This window comes from Hydractinia symbiolongicarpus, chromosome 1 (genome assembly GCF_029227915.1).
Source record: "Hydractinia symbiolongicarpus strain clone_291-10 chromosome 1, HSymV2.1, whole genome shotgun sequence".
Taxonomy (NCBI): domain Eukaryota; kingdom Metazoa; phylum Cnidaria; class Hydrozoa; order Anthoathecata; family Hydractiniidae; genus Hydractinia; species Hydractinia symbiolongicarpus.
The window spans coordinates 20,074,221-20,092,843 of NC_079875.1; the positions used below are offsets into that span (position 1 = coordinate 20,074,221).

At 33.1% G+C, this 18,623-nt stretch overlaps 1 protein-coding gene across 3 annotated transcripts in view; it reads right to left on the reverse strand.

Annotated features, from left to right (window-relative positions):
• Positions 1 to 2,542: 2,542 nt before the first annotated feature.
• Positions 2,543 to 18,623, reverse strand: part of LOC130645544 (uncharacterized) — a 45,688-nt gene continuing 29,607 nt past the window's right edge. For all 3 annotated transcript variants that reach the window (XM_057451566.1, XM_057451576.1, XM_057451584.1), the window contains 4 exons: positions 9,177 to 9,511; positions 8,693 to 8,868; positions 3,969 to 3,991; positions 2,543 to 3,713 (listed from right to left, as the gene is read on the reverse strand). In XM_057451566.1, the coding sequence (XP_057307549.1) occupies positions 2,776 to 3,713; positions 3,969 to 3,991; positions 8,693 to 8,868; positions 9,177 to 9,511 (1,472 nt within the window). In that variant the 3' untranslated portion in view covers positions 2,543 to 2,775. The remainder of the gene's footprint in view (positions 3,714 to 3,968; positions 3,992 to 8,692; positions 8,869 to 9,176; positions 9,512 to 18,623) is intronic.

An 18,623-nucleotide genomic window follows, 5' to 3' on the forward strand; every position in this document is an offset into this window, starting at 1 on the left:
AGGATGTTTATTTTTGTTTTTGTAGCTAGTACTAATTACAAAAGCGTCTATTCCCATTATCATCTTCAAAGTCACTAAGATACCAAGCGCCATACCTATCCACTTCTTTGTATTTGCATTCTTCCAATTACGTCTGTACGTAATAGTTGTGGCTCTGTCTGTACACACACACCTACTTTGATGATGGCCGTTCATTCGCAAGGTTGTTTTTCGGGCACCTTTTTTTATGGAAGTTTGTTTTAATTTTACCTTCCCACTCTTTCAGCTTAGGGTTAATGTAACAGTCTTTCTTCACACTTATATTGGTAAAGCTATACTCTTCAAAAGCCTCTACCTTTTTTAAAATTTCCGAGTATTTAGTCAGCAACTCAGGGTAGTCGCCAACATCAAACGACATTGTCAACGCAGAATTTTCACTGTATTGGGAGACACCCTGCCAAAATATGGTTTTAGGAGTCTTTATCAGCAACGGCGATAGCGTAGGTTGTTCTTTGCCTTGATCAAAATACCCAACCACGTATTTCTCATCCTTGGTTTTTTTGCAGGAATAGAATCACGTAGGATTAGATTTTCGATATTCACATCTTCGATATTATATGATGTTACGTCAGTGTAAAAGTCTTTTGATTTGATAGTTTTGTCTCCAAATTTCAATATCCTATTTATCAGATGTTTTTCATGGTCCAACTAGCACTGGGTAATGAAAAGACCTAGATGACATACACAACTTCCTCTATTCTACGTGATGTGCACCTAATAGCAATACCAAAACAGCATTTTACCTTCCACAACAAGCCTCCGCCCACAATTGCATCTATCATACTCATCAAATATGCGTTCACAATCATTGCATTGTTCCATCACTTTATCTCTTTCTTGAGAAGCATAAGACCGTTATAGTCCGTAGTAACTCACGAATTCTAAACACTTTTCCACAAATTATCAAGTTCTTTTTTCTCGTCCGCCGAAAATCACCATGACTCTGTTGGGATGCCACTCAATACAGATTAGCACACCACGTATTATAGTCCTAAATTTCCACTTGCAATTTATCTTTTGAAATAGTTCTTAAGATAGATTGTCATAAAAATTCCCCTTTATGTATCTATAAATTATAGTCATTCTCATACATCTCAAACAATTCCTCTTCATATAGGTGGCTGAACCTATGATCAATCTCCATCAACCTTTCCACCTTTCAGCGCATTGATTATCGAGATAGATCGCCGTGTTTACCATCTTTACATGCTTTCTGATTAAAAGCAACCACGAAAAAGTTGTCGCAAATTGAGTAGGGCCTTTCCCTCTCTTCTTAACATGAGCATGATACCGGCGGGTTTGGGGGAAGACCTTTTTGCGCATCTACCTAGCAACTAAATAACGTTATAATAATAACTTTGAAGTTCATTGTAGCAGTTGGAACATTTATTTCAAATTAAACGTAGTATACTTGTTGACGTGTAAACAGTTTGGAAAGCAGTACCCTAGATCTACAACCACAATGATTTAATCAGTACAAGTCAAGTATTAACTTATATGCAAACGATCAAAGAGACATGACGCAATACAATGTAACCGAACACTTCTTCACGGAGAATCATACTAACCGAACACTTCCTCACGGAGAATCATAATAACCGAACACTTTTTAACGGAGAATCATACAGGTACGTACAAATATATCAACATTCAATTGGCCGACCATTGTCATTCAAATTACAAGAACGGGGAGAATATATCCACGGGTAGCCGAATTGCTACTATGTACTAAAATAACAGAAGATAAAAATGCTCGCATTACAAAAGATTTTGAATCACAAATTTTGCACAAACTATTTTTAAGATATTGGAGAGAGAAGCACCCTATCTAGCTGGTTAAGGTAGCTTAAACGTATTGTAGCTGTAGGGGGCTTGGGACATACGAAGGGTTATAATGTTAATAATTTCATGACTACGGTGGCATTGGAACCGCCTTAGCGGTTGGCCTACGTGTTTAATAGTTTTTTTAAAATGGCAGATTAAGTAAAAAGTTTATCAAAATGGATCCTGTATCAGTCGCTTTGAATGTAAGCTAAAGTCCATGGCTGTCAAGATATCAACGCCCACAACCGACGAAAGATAATTACTTTCTAAGCGGTCGAGAATATTCTACTTTAGTTTCATTAGATTGCAGCGACGGACCAATTCACGTAGATTATTTCACGGGCTAACGACTAACGTAAGTTATTTGCGCTTAAGAGCTTTTCATAATGTTTGTTTAAAGTTTTTTTCGAAAAGAAACACCAAATACCACAATTTCGTTCAACCTTGCATATGCAATATAGGGAGACACCACCACACCACAAAACGCTGCTTGCATGTTATGCCTGTCCGAGTCAATATGACGTTTCATTCGGGAATAGCTTTATAAAATATTATCCTTACCGGTAATATAAATAAAACAACCGATGGACTACCGGAAAGATTTTAACACATCTTATAGACGGAATTAATGACATCCGGACCGGTTTCCTAACACTGGAACCTAAGATCACATGGAACCTTACTTACAGTATCTTTTATTAGCTGGAAATTATTTTCGCACAAGTTCATTAATAAAAATTAAAAGATCTTTGCTAGATCTCTCGTTGTTTATTGCCGTAATGTTTTAGCGGCATGTGGTGGCCTTTCATACGAACTGTTACCGCTAAAAACGTGTGTAAGACTGTGGGCCAGAAACAGAATAAATTCATGGCGTAATTTGAATGCCTCCCTCTCGACAAAAGCATTTTAAAATTAATCAGCCACTTGAACAGATACGTAGTTCGGATTTCTGTTACTTGTTTTCGTTTTGTCACTGTCTTTCATAGGCGAAATTTCTACATCGGCGTAACTAATTGGCGATGTGTCATTGTTACTAGCGACTTCTTCGTATTCATGATTTTCGTCATCATTTTCTGGTTCCAGTTGAAAGAAGTGGTGTTCTTGTTTCGAATCATTTTCGGCATTTTTATTTGAATCAACATTGTCCTTTGGTATTGTTTCATAGCTGTTTGTTTGTTTGGTATTTTCGTTGCTACTTTTATTAACAAGACGCCGATTATCAGATAATACGGGCGAAGAGCGTTTGGAAACAGGAGGGGTAATAGTAACATCTTCGTGGGTGGCGTTCGTTAAAATAGCGTTTTCTTTATCCAGAAAATTCTCCCGTCGCATCGACGTGCGTTGTTGTTTTATACGTATACTACTGTTTGGTTTAAACGTGGAAACTTTTGCACTATTTTCTTCCTTTTGCGAACAAGGATTTTCTCTCACTAAAGGAATGCTTACAGTATTTTCAGGTGTGGTTAGAGCAGTTTCAACAATTTCAGGACCCATGTCAAGAGATTTATTATCTTTTATCCTCCCAGGAGTAAAAGAGTTTGTCCTACTTCCGATAAATTCATACGGACCGTCTTGAACGAACGCTGGAGGAGACATTCGCATATCGACTTTACTATAACCATTTACAGAATTTTTTCCATCCTGATCTTCTGAGATACTTTCTTTCGCTTCGTAAACGCCTTCAATTAATGCACCAACCTCGTCATAATTCGACCAGTTCCCAGTCCCTTTTTTTAGTTTGAGGACTTGCTTCTTCTTTATTTTTTTTGGGACAGTGTATAGAGAGCTGATGTCAGCAGTTGGGTTGAATACGTCATCATCTAGCGGCATCATAGCGGTGACTAACAAATCTAGTAGACAAAATGATGACCATCTGTTCAACAAACACCTTTTTTAAAATATACACAGCTAGCCATTTCAAATTTCTCCAAAACGCTATATATTATATATGTATTTTTTAGATGCTACTTTTTCTTAAATGAAGTTATTTTCATTTCTAAAACATGTGTTTTGAAGTAATCGAAAAAAGCAACAGAAAAATAATCTTCAGCAAGCCGACATGCGTTAATGTATTATCTGCACAAGAAAAAACTTTTTATCCTTACCTTGATTCTCTCTAGCACTTTTCCTATAACACAAGAGAGAAAAAACATGAAGACTTTTATATCTACAACATGGTATCTACAGCAATGTAAACAATTTTAATGTTGTCAGGCGTTTACTTGACATTTGCACGCGTAATTTTGATCTGGTTAATTAATTCGTTACCATAGTAACCTCTGACTTAAATGTTAGAGTCTATATAAAGCCATTTCCTGCGTCTCTTTAATAATAGCCGTATTTTGTCTGTGTGTCCGCAAAAGCCGCGTCCCGTAACGGAAACACGAAATTTAAAAAATGCGCACCAATACCAAATGCGATATATTTTTGTCCACTTTGTTGCAACGATTAAATTTAAAGGACGGGCGAACCCGTGGATTTTTCCACGGGCTAACGACTAGTCTATATTATATTATCCGTATGCGTCTGTCTGTCACGCAAAATGATACCGCAAGTAGCGAGACGCAGGCAATGCGATATAAAATTGTTTAATAACATTCTAGTGTGACTAATCCACCTTACAGCAAACCCCGAATTACAATCAACCAAAGGTTAATAAAAAAAGTTGTTTTAGATATTTTGCTGACGACAGCAGTGCAATTACAAAAAATTTTGGCGAAATTTAGTTTATTCGTTCGTTCGTATCGTTCGTTGGTTGTGCAGAGGTTAAAACGCTGATCAAGAAAATGTATATGATCATGTGCTTTTAATGATAGGTTAATGAAGGGTTTAAAAATTTTTCTGACGTCAGCAATGGCTAGTAAAACCCCCCAAAAATTTTTTTTAAAAATTTATATACCTGTTGCCTTCCGTATAGGTCTTGAAATGCTGATCAAGAAAATGTATAGGATCATGTACTTTTGACAAACCGTTGCAGAGATATTGGGGTTGGAAGGTTTTTTGGTGACGTCATTAACCCGTCCATTCCGAAACAGATTTGGGGACCCGGGTTTGGGAAAATTACCCAAATTAGTCATAAGTGGTTCCTAGTTACTCACGCGGTGAAAAATCATTGACGTCACCACCTCGTTTCCAAGTTATTTGGCCTCAAAGTTTTAGGTGCACTGTAATCTTATATATTAATTCCCTTGCGTGAGTAAAACTGTGAGTCCACGACACGGAAATCACGGGTCACTTTCTTATGACGTGGCTGTACGCTAAAATTTAACTAAAAAGATTAGGAATGTACTTCATAGAAATCGCACATAAGGTGTAAATATATAACCCGCTGCTAATAACGATATAAATATATATACCCTTATGCCAAAAAACTCTATGTTAGCATATATATAGGTATCGCTACATATGAAACGGTATTAGATATTCACAAAGCATACGGACTGTTAAATGAAGTTCCTAGCATAAAACGGAAATTGTGTTTACGAAAAAGATGGCTGTTCTTTTTGAGTATTCTCTACTCTTTCATTCAAAATAAATCTTTAAAAAAACATTTGAAGAAGAGCATGGTTTTATAAATTAATCATAGCAAGGTTCTGTAAGGTTTTATCATGTTTTATTTTCAGTTTTGATTATATTATTGTTGCCAGACATGTTTTATAGCTAGCATCATAAAAAGCCAACCACCACCAACAACTAGCTAGCTAGCTAGGAATATATATATATATATATATATATATATATATATATATATATATATATATATATATATATATATATATATATATATATATATATATATATATATATATATATATATATATATATATATATATATATATATATATATATATATATATATATATATATATATATATATATATATGTAGCCATGTTCTTTATACCTAGCTAAGTCTCCAGTTTATATTTAAGTGACTAGCTATTAGCTGCTGTAACTAGCTAATGCTAGCTTTAAACTAAAGATTCCCAGTATATATATTCCCACAAAACCCATCAAACGTTATTAACCCTGAAGATTTTAAACATTTTCCTGGTTTTTTTTGGTTTGCGAAGTTCTTTTCCTCCAAATATTCTGAAAATAAAGTTCAGAAATTACTTATTCTTAAAATGTAAATTTAATTTGTTTCAAATTGTGGTTTTAACATTTTCATGTAAGAATTTGTGGGCAAAAACCTTAATCAGCATGTTAAAAGAACTGACTTTTCTTAATTTAGAATTACTAAACACAACCATTTTCTTACATTTAGTGTAAACTTTTGTGCGTATGGCTTATATTTAATACACCAAAAGAGTTACTTTGTTGATTTCAATTTTATACTCTTTGTAAGCTATTTTTTTCTTCTTTTTGACATTTTGAATTAACTTATTGTTGTAGAAGGCATATAATATACATGCATATAAAAAAATGAAATTTTGCAAATTTCTGTTTTATATACCACTCGATTTTTACATTTTATAAGTTATTTGGAACAGAATGGTATGAAATAGACCAAAATACCTGATCTTAGTTGTTTTTAATTTACAGGCTGTGTCTGTGAAACTTTAAGGGGAACATTTGGTGGAAGACAATGGCATGACATATACTGATAGAACTGATTTTTGTTGTGTTAGATGTTATATCTGAACCTTTTTGACATTTTATGTTAATTTTGCGAGGAAGGACCATATATATATACACAGAAGAAGAATTCAATGTTACACCTTGCAAGCTTTGTTTTTCTATATTTTGTATAAATTCTTACTGGGGAGGACTCCGTGCAATATATCGAAATGACTGATCCTTCTCGATTTAAATTTGATGTGTTCTAGATCGAATATAGTTTTGGAAATTTTGTGTAAGATTTAATGGGTAAGGGCTAGATGCAATATGTCAAAAAAACTTTTTTTGTTGAATCAGAAGCACTCCCTACAACCATTCTTTTTTTTACAGTTTGTGAAGCTTTTGTGAGGAAAGAGTGTATGCAATATTATCGAAATAACTGATTTTTGTTGCAAACTGTTTTTCTTTGGCATTTTGGATTAAAATATTCTTTTAGAGGGCATATGCAGTAGATATATGTACCTAAATAATTAAATTTTGCAAACTTTGATTTTGTCGTTACCTCTCATTTTTTACATTTTGATTAAACTTTTGTGGGAGACCGTCGGTATGCGAAGGACCAAAATAAGAGATTTTAGTATTATTTAGAATTTGTATTTTGTGTTGCAAAATTTGTGACAGAATACTATGTGAGATTTGAAATTTTGTTTACTTTATTGATGGTAAAACAGCATGCAAATTGCTAAAAGGACTTTATTAATTTTAAATTTAAACACCGTTATTTTGTTGGCATTTTGTCTAAAGTTTGGTGAGGAAGGACCGTATGCAATATATCAAAAACGTTTCATTGCATTATAATTTATCGTTGCAAATCCCTTTTTAACACCTTAGATAAAAATTTCTACTTAGCCAAAATTTATTGTTTATTTTTCACATTTTGTGTCAACCTTTTTGGCAGGGTTTGCAATAAACTAACTGATTTTAACATATACAATGAGAGAGATTTGTGTTTGACATTGATCAGCTTTTTTGTATATATGTGGCGTTTTGAGTGATTTAAATTTTATGGGTGAGATGTATGTTGAAATGCTTTTAAAAACTTCTTTCCAAATAATTTTCGCATTTGTCAGATGGTCAGAGCAAGTAATTTTAGTAGATTTAGATTTTAAATGTCACATATATACTGCAGTTGTTGAAAACCTTTAATTTTTTTGGTCATTTATATAATAATGCAGATGTAAGATGCGCACTGCTGTATTGTTTGTTTTTTGATGGACATATATCTGCTACATAAATTAAATGGAATACAGTGGATTCTTCCACGGGAAACAGCTAGTCTATATAATAATACGCTAAGTGTGTCTGTGTGTCTGTGACAGGCAAAGTGGATGTCTTCATTTTCCTTTGATGTTGCCGAAAAATGCAACTCTAATATGTCAAATTTTCTGACGTTACGACGCGACGAAAATAACACTACTTTAACGTCAATATCCTATATTAAATTAATGAAGCCATCACAGTGCACCTAAAACTTTGAGGCCAAATAACTAGGAAACGAGGTGGTGACGTCAATGATTTTTCACCGCGTGGGTAACTAGGGACCACCTAGGACCAATTTGGGTTATTTTCCCAAACCTGGGTCCCCGAATCCGTTTCGGAATGGACGGGTTGATGACGTCATCAAAAAATCTTCAAACCTTAATATCTCTGAAACTGTTTGTCAAAAGTACATAATCCTATACATTTTCTTGATCAGCTTTTCAAGATCTATACAATGAAGACATTAGATATATAAAATTCTGGAAAAAAATCTTATGTGTGATTGCGGGTCTTTGCTGACATCAGCCAAATTTTCAAACCCTTATATTTCCTTATACGTTCGTCGAAAACCCATGATCCTATACATTTTTCTCATGAGGGTTTTAGCCTCTACACATTACAGGCAACCAATAAACTAAACTTCGCTAATTCTTTTTTGTATCTGCACTGCTGACGTCGGCAAAAAGTCTAAAATAATCAATTTTTACATTGTCCTCCTGCCTAAGGGGATTTTTCCACGGGCTTTATCGACTAGTTCCTTCATTAATAATATAAGATATTGACGTTAAAGTAGTGTTACTGACGACGCGCCGTAACGTCAGAAAACTTAACATATTAGACATGCATTTTTCGGCAACATCATAGGAATATAAACACATCCACTTTGCCTGTTACTGATAGACACACACAGTCTCCGTATTATTATGTAGAAGATATCATAGTAGATCCTACCTCTTTCGGCACCAAAACATGTATATCAGACATCCAAGGAGAACAACCAGTACCAGAGAAGATGCCAATGCAGCGATTAAAATAATTTTAGATGAATCGTCATCATCTTTAATGTTTACTGAAGAAGTTGTTGAAGCAGTTAAAGTTGATATGAAAATTGGGTTGGATGCTGGCTCCTAAAAAAGAATTTACTTTTTTTCTTAGAATCTTGATTATTAAGTTCAGACCAGAGAGATCTTGCATACAAAGTCCGTAACGGTATTGAAAAACCCTATACATGACACTGCCAAACTTTATTTAAATTTATCAGAAAAAGAAACGTAAATGCCGGCCTCGTCAAGTTTCCATTGGAAGTGGAATAGATGTAAACAGTAACACCTTTTGCGGAACGTAATGGGTTAAACTTATAGAATAAAAAACCTTAATATTTTTTAATTAAATCTACATAAAAAGTGTTACAGAGGCGTTGGTGTATGTAACTTACTACAGGTGGTGTTTTGTTAAAAATGGTAGCATTTCCTGTGCTATGCTCGTTCGTAGTTATTCCTGATGTTGCAGAAAAGTGGCTCTTGGTAGAATGGGTGTTTAAGTTGGTCGTCAGTTTTATTTCTGGTTTTGTTGCTGTTGTTGCATCTACTGCAATGATTTTTGTTGTAATTTCTAACGTTGTTGTTTGTCGGCCTGTCGTCGCAGTTAAAGATGGTTTTGTCTTGTCTGCATATGGAGCTGTTGTTTTTGGTATTTTGATGAATGTTGTTGTTGTTGCTGTTTTTGTTTCTGGTTCTGTTGTTGTTGTAAATACTTCAACAGTAGCATTTGCTGAAACATATTAAGTGCAAAAAATTGACATATAATAATGGCAAAAAGAGTAAGAAATAAATCTTCATAATTTTTAATATAAATGTCGCTTTGCGTTTTTGAACTACAGTATCATCACAGTATTTTCCCGTTTCAAACGTCACATTATGGATAATAAAAAACTTTTCATAGATAAAAGGCGAAAGAAAAAATTTGTCTTAGTTTCAAAAACACCTGACTTAGGCAAAAGCGAGGAATTATGAACTGATAAAAGTATTGCAAATCTATACTAATACTGATAATACCCTTATTCTATCTGTGTGTGTGCACACAACAATAAAAGTTGCACTAGCCTATCTATATAAATTATGCAAAAAAATGACACATGTATCTCTCAATTTTACACAATATAAGCTCTGCAAAATGACCGACGGTTTGATTCGCGCAAAGTACACTTTAAGAGGGCGACAAAACAGAGATGAATTTCTAGATTTACAAACCGAATTTGATTCTGATATTGACGATGATGATTCTGATAATGATGATGAAAATTTCCTAGTTGATCAATTCAATGTAAATGAGGAGGGTTTTGCTCCAGATCAGCCTGCTGATGAACCACCTGAACCCGCTTCACCTCCAGCTCTACAACCCACTGGTCTACAACGACAACAACAATTTCCAACCGTTGGCGTTCCTCAACCAAAAAATAAAGCTGCCCAAAAGAATGTTCCTGATGACTGGGACGATACCAAATTGATTCCCAACAATACAAACTTTACATGGATAAATCCATTTATTTTGGAAAGTAAAATTCTGGTTAATATTCCTGATGATGCAGATGAACTGTTTTTCTTTTCTTTATTTGTTCCTGATGATTTGATTTTGAAAATTATATCTGAAACCAATAGATATGGTCGAGCGTACATTGATGAAGAAAAAGCTGCAAACCGACTACCACCCAAATCACATTATAGATTGTGGCCTGACGACGGAATTGATATTGTCACAATGAAAAACTTTATTGCATTGACTTTTTTATTTCGCTATTGTAAAGAAAGAAAATTTGAAAAAGTACTGGTCAACAGACGATGTACTTTTTACTCCATTTCCAAGAAAACTTGTGTCTCGGGATAACTTTCTCAACATCTTTTCAGTTCTTCACCTATGCAACAATGCAGATTATGTTCTAAAAGGGTAACCTGGCTATGATCCTTCTAAAAAGCTTGGTTTATTTTATGAATATTTGACGAAACGAATTAGAGAGGTATGGTTGCCAAGACAAAATCTGCCAATCGACGAGGGTTGCATACCATTCAAGGGAGAATCGGTTCAAGTGTTACAACCCAAGCAAGATCGATAAGTACCATATGAAAACATTCAAACTTGTTGATTCATCCAATAACTTTGGTGTTGGGTTCAAATTATACACCGGCATTGATGACTATTCAAACACTGCGTTTGGAAAGACAAATGACCTTGTGATGCACATGTTACACCGTTATTTGAATCAGAATTTTATAATTCATATGGACAACTTCTACAGCTACCCTTTTCTGTTTTTCAATCTGAAAAGAAAGAACACAGGGGCTGTTGGAACTTTGCGACTCGAAAAGGTGTGCCTGCAGAAATTACAAACGAGATGTTGAAAGCAAAAGGAGAATAAAAAGTATTGTCTATTCCAAATAAAATAACACTTGTCAAGATATTTGACAGAAAAGTAGTTACGCTTATATCATCCGTTTATAATTGAAGTCCCACCAACATTGGGAAAATTAATCGGGAGACACAAGAAGCTGTTCTTAAACCAAAGGTTATGTTGATGTATAACAAATGCATGGGTGGTGTCGAAGCCAACGACCAGCTTCTCCAGTATTCGCACTTCAATCGTCGAACTATCATATGGTGGAAAAAGGTTTTTTGGAATGCTGAATATCTGTATGGTGAATGCTTTTCTTGTATGAAAAGAACATTGTATAAAAATTGGACAACCTTATATTCGTGTCAGTGTGATTAAGAAGCTTATCACAGAGGTGCAAGTTAAAAGGTATCCAGATAATTTATGCAATGAATACTACAAGAGACTTTTTGGTAGACACTTTCTGAGTAAAATAGTGCCAGCAGAAAATGTGGAGGGAACTCAAAGGGCATGTAGAGTATGTTGCCCCGAATATGCGGTAACGTAAAGCGTCAAAGAAGCGGCAAAAGGAGCATTTATGAATGCAAGACTTGTGATGTGACACTGTGTGCAGACATTTGTTTTGAACTTTACCATTCCAACAAAAACTATATAGATATTTATATTGAAAGACATCTTCGAAATAATTAAAGACAATTTGTATGGGAATGTATCTTATATATTAATTGTGAGTCCACGACATGCAACTCACGGGTTACTTTCTTATGACGTGGCCGTACGCTAAAATTTACTTGTAGGTTTTTCAAGTTAATTCTGAAAAAAGTTACTTCAAACAAAGCATGCCAATGTTTACTCATCATGAGGTTAGCTTAAAGCTTTTATGTTTTTCTATATTATACATTTTTGTGTTATGAGGTTGTATCGCATTCGAATATGACTGTAATTCGAATCTAAAACGTAAGAAACAAATTGTTGTTGTCGAACAAAGTTAATACTATTGTTGGCAAAATTACTTTTTTAAACGAATAAAAACGTACGATGATATAATATCACAAAAAGAATTGATTGCAGACAATTTCAGCTATACATTTTCAATTCGTTATCTTTGAGATGAAGCGAAATTTAGTAATCAAAGTAAAAAACTGATTGGATTTTTATTCAGCCTAGCTAGATTGCAACCTACTGAGAAAGCGAAAGAAAAAACAGGTGTGTTGTCTAAATTATTTGAGAGAGAATTAAATTTGGGTGTATAACGATTTTTTAACCGTTTCTTTCAGAACTAAATTTTTCCTTTAATAGTAAGTTTCTTGTTGTGTCTTAAGCCGGAAAATATTTTTTTAAGCACTTATTTTGTAAGAATATACTCTGAAAAATGGGTCAGAAGTTTAGAATATCCTAAGAATATGTCTAAGTTTGATAGTTTGTTTATATATTTGAACATTTGTATGACGCACAAAATTGATTAGAAGTTTACTTTTTTTATTGTATATCAAACGAACAGAACTTTTTGTGTCCAAGCAATTGGCCGTTAGATGTAGTAGAAATTGCCATTAGCTAGCTATAGTAACTTATAGCATGCTTTATTTTATTAAGGCATTATATATTTTAAGGCCATAGTCATGCTAAGAACATATTGAGAATAATGAAGAACACACTATTCTTTTAAAAACAGCGTGTATATCTTAGAGAAAATGTTACATACACTGTAAAAAGTAAATTTTCCGTTGTTACTGTTTTTAACACTACAGATTGTGTGATAAAAACCTAAACTTGGATGTACTATTTCATGGATTATTTTGATGTATCTACAATATAGGGAATAGAAACAGTTAACATATGTAAATTTTTTAGGGGTCGCGTTTTGTGACCCCAAGATTTGATGTCATTTAGTGTCCCCAATATAAGGAAAAAAAAAGTTCAAATTTTATAATGGTAGTTGTGACGTCATAGTTTAATGGAATAGATTTAAAGAAATAACATGTATGTATAGTATAAATGAATAAACTTACGGATATAGAAATGTCTAAATTAGATGATGATGATTTACTTAATTATATGCGGTATATGTATGACTATTTTGATGATACTGATGATAAGGATGATAAAGATATTATAGATTGTACATGTGATGTGGATAAGATTAAGAGTACAACATCATCGACACTAGTTTGTCCAAAATGTGGTGTAGTTAGTGATATTCCAGTTTATATAAATTCATACAGTGTTTTTGAACGTTGCACATTGCGGAAGAGGTGCATATACAAGAGGGATGGGAATTTCACTGTGATTCTAGATCAAATGGTACCTGATGATGTGATAAAAACGTTATGGAGTCAGATTATTAATACAGACAATTTAGTATACAATTATGTTATACTATTGAGTATCCCAATACTAGAATCACTATTAAAGAAGAACAAGTTGATGTACTATAAAAAAAGTATATTCTACATTTATTTGACATTAATGAATCAAACGTCTCCACATCTAACAATAGAAGAACGCAATCGATTACAAAATCTATTTACTGTCATAAGTCGCTTATACAATAAGTACAAACCAAATAAGAAAAAGAGCTTTATAAACTAACTTTACACTAAAAAAGATATTCCAAGCACTGGGTATGAATGATTATGCAAAAATAATTCCACAATTAAAAACACAATCTAGGCAAAAGGAAATAGAAAGAATATGGGGTTTAATGTCTAAGGTTTCAAAATGGGCTGAAGCTCTTCAGAAACAAATGATCTCTTAGGACCACCATCCAAATAATATAACGTTGGTTGATTATGTTTAATGTATCTATCTTTTATTTTATATACGTCCACCGACCATATTTATAAATTTGTCCTTCCAATTCACCAGGCTCGTATAGATATCTAACGTTGGTACCAATATCAAGTAATGTTTTATCACATTTGATGGGCTGTGAAAATCCCTGTTTTATTTTAAATATGTTTTATGGCATCCACTGGTTTCATATCAATTAGTCTGGTTTTTTCATTATTCAATGCACTAACTACTGTTTGAAATCTACCAACCCATTCTCTGTTACTTTTTGATGGATCTTCAAACTCTTTATGGTATTGATAAATAAATAGTCTATCTGCTAATGTTTTATTAAATCGTTTAACAATACCTTGACTTCTATGTTGGCTAGGATCACCACGTTGTATTATGGCATCATGCTTGTTCAAAGTTTGGTAACATCACCATGAAATTCTTTGCCAGCATCACAAATTAATGTTTTGGGAAATTTTAATTCGGTATTAACATATATCCAATTAAAGGCTTCAGCAGTTTCTTTCGAGCTTTTACTAGTTAGTTGATATGCTGATTTATATCTACTAGCAACATCCACAACACAGAGAGCATACTTATGTGTTTTTCTTTTTTACTTATCATGTGGAAGATACAAGACTACCTGGTGAATGTCATTGGTTGTAGCATAAATAGAAAATGAGGAATTGGGTCTCGGGACATACTTTGGTGCTGGTAGATATATTTGATACAGTGGTTGATTTAGTAGCCATTTTTCTGCTTCTTCATTAGTTGTATTAGCTTTTTTAGCCAACTTACTTATTGCACTTCTACCTCTGCAGTAGCCAGTAGCAGAGTAATAAATCTTATCCATTCTTATAATATATGGAGTATAATATCTATTGATCATAAATCTTCTCATACTTGTTACTCATCCCATTGATTGGTGGACATAAATCAGTAATATTACCATCTAATACCACCATATCTGAAAGAAATGTAGTATCCTCATATCTTATTCCATTTAGAAATGATTGTATTTGGGTAAGAACCTTATTGTATGATGTGTATGCAAATTTGCACATTTCAACTTTATTTGCTATATTAGTTTTTGTCATGTATCCTTGGATTATAACACCAACACCACTAATTGTACCAAGAACGATAGCGTTTGCAGTGATTGATCCAGCTATCCAACCAACAACAATTAATGTTACAATAACCATATTTAGAACCAATTTTAGTTTTTTAGTACGTTTATATTTCCATTTGTAGCATATGTACAACTTATGGTAATATTTATACCAATTCAATAGTTTAACTATTTCAGTGTCCGAACAATCTTCACCACTATATTCAAAGCATATGATTTGTTTCATTATATTATATGTAAAAAAAATTATTCTAGTTATATATTATACAATGGCAGAAGGTTTTGAAACATTAGATAACGATGAATTTAATAAAACTTTTGATGAATCTGAAGATTATAATGATGATAGTGCATTAAATTTTGATGAAGAAATAGATCGACAGAATAAATTACAAATAAAGTTGAACAATATAGATACAGGTACAATGTCAGAAGAGCAAATAGCTGAAAGGAAAGAATTGATGAAAAATATTAATAATATAACTGAAAGAGTTGAAAAACAAAAAGTTAGGATTGCTAAAACGATAGTATCGAAACTGCATAGAGAATATTTTAAAATAAAGAAAATAGAAGGGTAAAATTTAAAGATGCAGAAGCCGGTAAAATATTGTATGATAGGCTTGAATTTAAAGATAAAAAGATTTTATTCCATAGTACAAAAGGTTTACCTAAAGAATTATTAACAGATGGAGGTAAATTTACAACCTCAAAAGAGTATAAGAAAATATTAGGTGCAAAATTCTTAAGAGATATGGGTTTTGATCCAGATTCATCTAAATCAGCAAAAGAAAAAATATCAAAAGATGCTACTAAACTACAGGGAGATCTTGATAAATTTGAATCAGCCCATGATATTAAAATGGATGATATTAAAAAATCAGAAGAAACAACAGAAGCCGTAGATGATTTTACAAGCACTATAGACACATCCTTTAGTGGTGAAGATACATCCTTTGGTGATGAAAATACATCTCTACAAAAAAAGAACTAAAATCAAGAAATAGTGCATTTAAGAAACTAATAGATAGAATTAAGGCTCTATATGATAGAATAAAGGAAACCAAAAATAGGCAAAAGAAGGAGCACATAAAGCTTAAGTTAATGGAAGACGATGAGAGCTATACTGAGGAACAGAAACAGTACTTAAAGATAGAATAGTTGAAGTAAATGAAGATCTTAGGAAAAGTAATGAATATTTAAATCAAATACAACAAATTAAACAGTCACTTTCACATTTTGTAGATAAGGAAACCGGTACACTAGGTGAACGGGTTAAAAACCTTTTCCGTGAACAAGGTATAACAATAGTATCAATTATGACAGCCTTCGGTATGACTATTGGTTTCCTCGTTAAAGCATTAACCGGTGGTGGATCAGCAGCAGCAGCTAGTGGTGGAGGTGGAAAAGAAGGTGCTAAAGAATGGATAAGGAACAAGTTGAAAGCACTTGCTGGCCTACTTGGTAAATTAGCTGGAAAAGCAGCAGCAGCATTACCTGGAATTAATGGATCAGTAGTCGCATAGTTATTAAATAGAGCAAAAGATGTTACTGGATGGTTGTCCCAAAATGTGTGGGCACGTATTACAGGCATAGGTGTGTTAATTTATATGTATTTTATGACGAAGAAAAAATAATGACCATATATATATAATGGAAGTATTAGATGGTGAAGAATTCGATAGAAGCTATAATAACACCCAAATATTTGATGATGATAACACAGCACACTTTGATAATACAAATGATGAGGCCATGGAAAGGAATAACTTAATAGCACAAATAGATGAAATGCATCAATCAGGAGATATACAGTGTATACAGGAAATGCAAGATCAAGTGGATAGAATAGATAGGCGTATGGAAAATGAGAAAATAAAAGTTAGCAAAAGGATTGTGATGTTATTGAAAAGAGAATATAGGCAAAACAGATTAGATCCATTTGGTGATGGACTTAAGGAAGCCACTAAAAAGCTATACAGAAGGATTAGGATTACATCAAGTGATACTATGTTTGACAAAGGAGATGGTGTAAAAAGGTCATTATTGGAAAATGGTAAATGGTATTCACCTAAAGATTATGGAAAAGTATTTGGTAAGGAATTTATGGATAAAATGAATTTTGACACATCTATGGATTCATTAAATGAATCAATGAAGACAATATCCAAATTGGTAAGACAATTAAATAAATTAAAGTTCATGAGATCTTTATATGATGAGATGAAACCCAAGGAAACAATAGAAATGATAGATGTAACTAAAAAGAATTAGATGTAGCAATTCAAACATTAGAACAACAATCCAACAAAAATATTAAATTGGCTGTAGGAAGAGGTTTAGATTATAAGACAGATGTAGAAAAAGAGAATAGGAAACTTAAGGAAATTAAAGATAGTAAAGATTATACTGATTTGCAGAAACTGGATTTAAGAGAAAAAACAGAAGCAAGAATAGAGGAATTGAAACATAGGATTGAACTTAATGATAAGATTATTGATGATTTAAAAGGAAATTTTAGGGACCAGATATCACACATAAAAAATTCACTCTCACGTTTTATGGAGAAGTATGAAGGTACATTAGCCGAAAGAATTATTACGATAGTATCAGTTCTAACAGCAATTGGAATAACAATTGGTGTGTTGGTAGAACTGATACTACCAGGAGCCAAAAACAAGAAAACATCTGCAGGAAAAGATAAAAAGAAAACCAATGGATGGATAAGTAATAAATTGCAGGCACTTGCAAACTTGTTGGGTAGATTGGCTGGTAAATCAAAGGCATTACCTGGAATTATTGGATCCATGATATCATTTATACTAAGTAGAATAAAATATGTTTTCGGATGGTTATCTGAGAATGTATGGGCATTGGTTGTAGGCATTGGTATGCTAATCTATTTAAAAGTGAAAATACAGCGGTCACGGTTAATATTCCAGCTATTTTTTCCTCTTCATGGGTTATTTCATCTGTAACTACTTCTGTAGTCTTCTTTTTGGGTTTAATTGGTGGATCTTTCTTTTTGGGTTCTACTATTGGTTCTTTCTTTTTAGTCAAATTAACTTTAACATTAGTAACTAGACCAAAACCTGATTTAGATACTAGGATTTCATTGTTATAATTATTCACTTTCCCAATTCTAAGGTTCATATCAATTGGTAACATATACACATTTTCACCAATAACATAATCCACCTTGCTTCTAGCATATTGCAGTGTATCCTGGAATCTTTTAATGTCTTCAGCGATATCCATATGTCTATTAATTATGTTTTCAAAGTTATTTAGAAACACTTGTTGACAATCTAATGCTGGAGACCTGTATTACCTAGAATACTAGATCTTGTAGACGTTTGGGATATTAGTAGTAGATAAGAGTATGCTCTAACGGATTCACTTAATTTCTGTACACCAATAGTTAAACCACATGGATGTTCTATAGTCCATCTAGCAAAACTGTTGGAATCATAGTATGTATCTCCAGGTGTGTTATTATAATCTGGTCTCTTGCTCTGGTATGAACTAAAATAGTTTTTATTTCTCCATGTATTATTGCTGTCAACACCATATTCTCTACATAATTA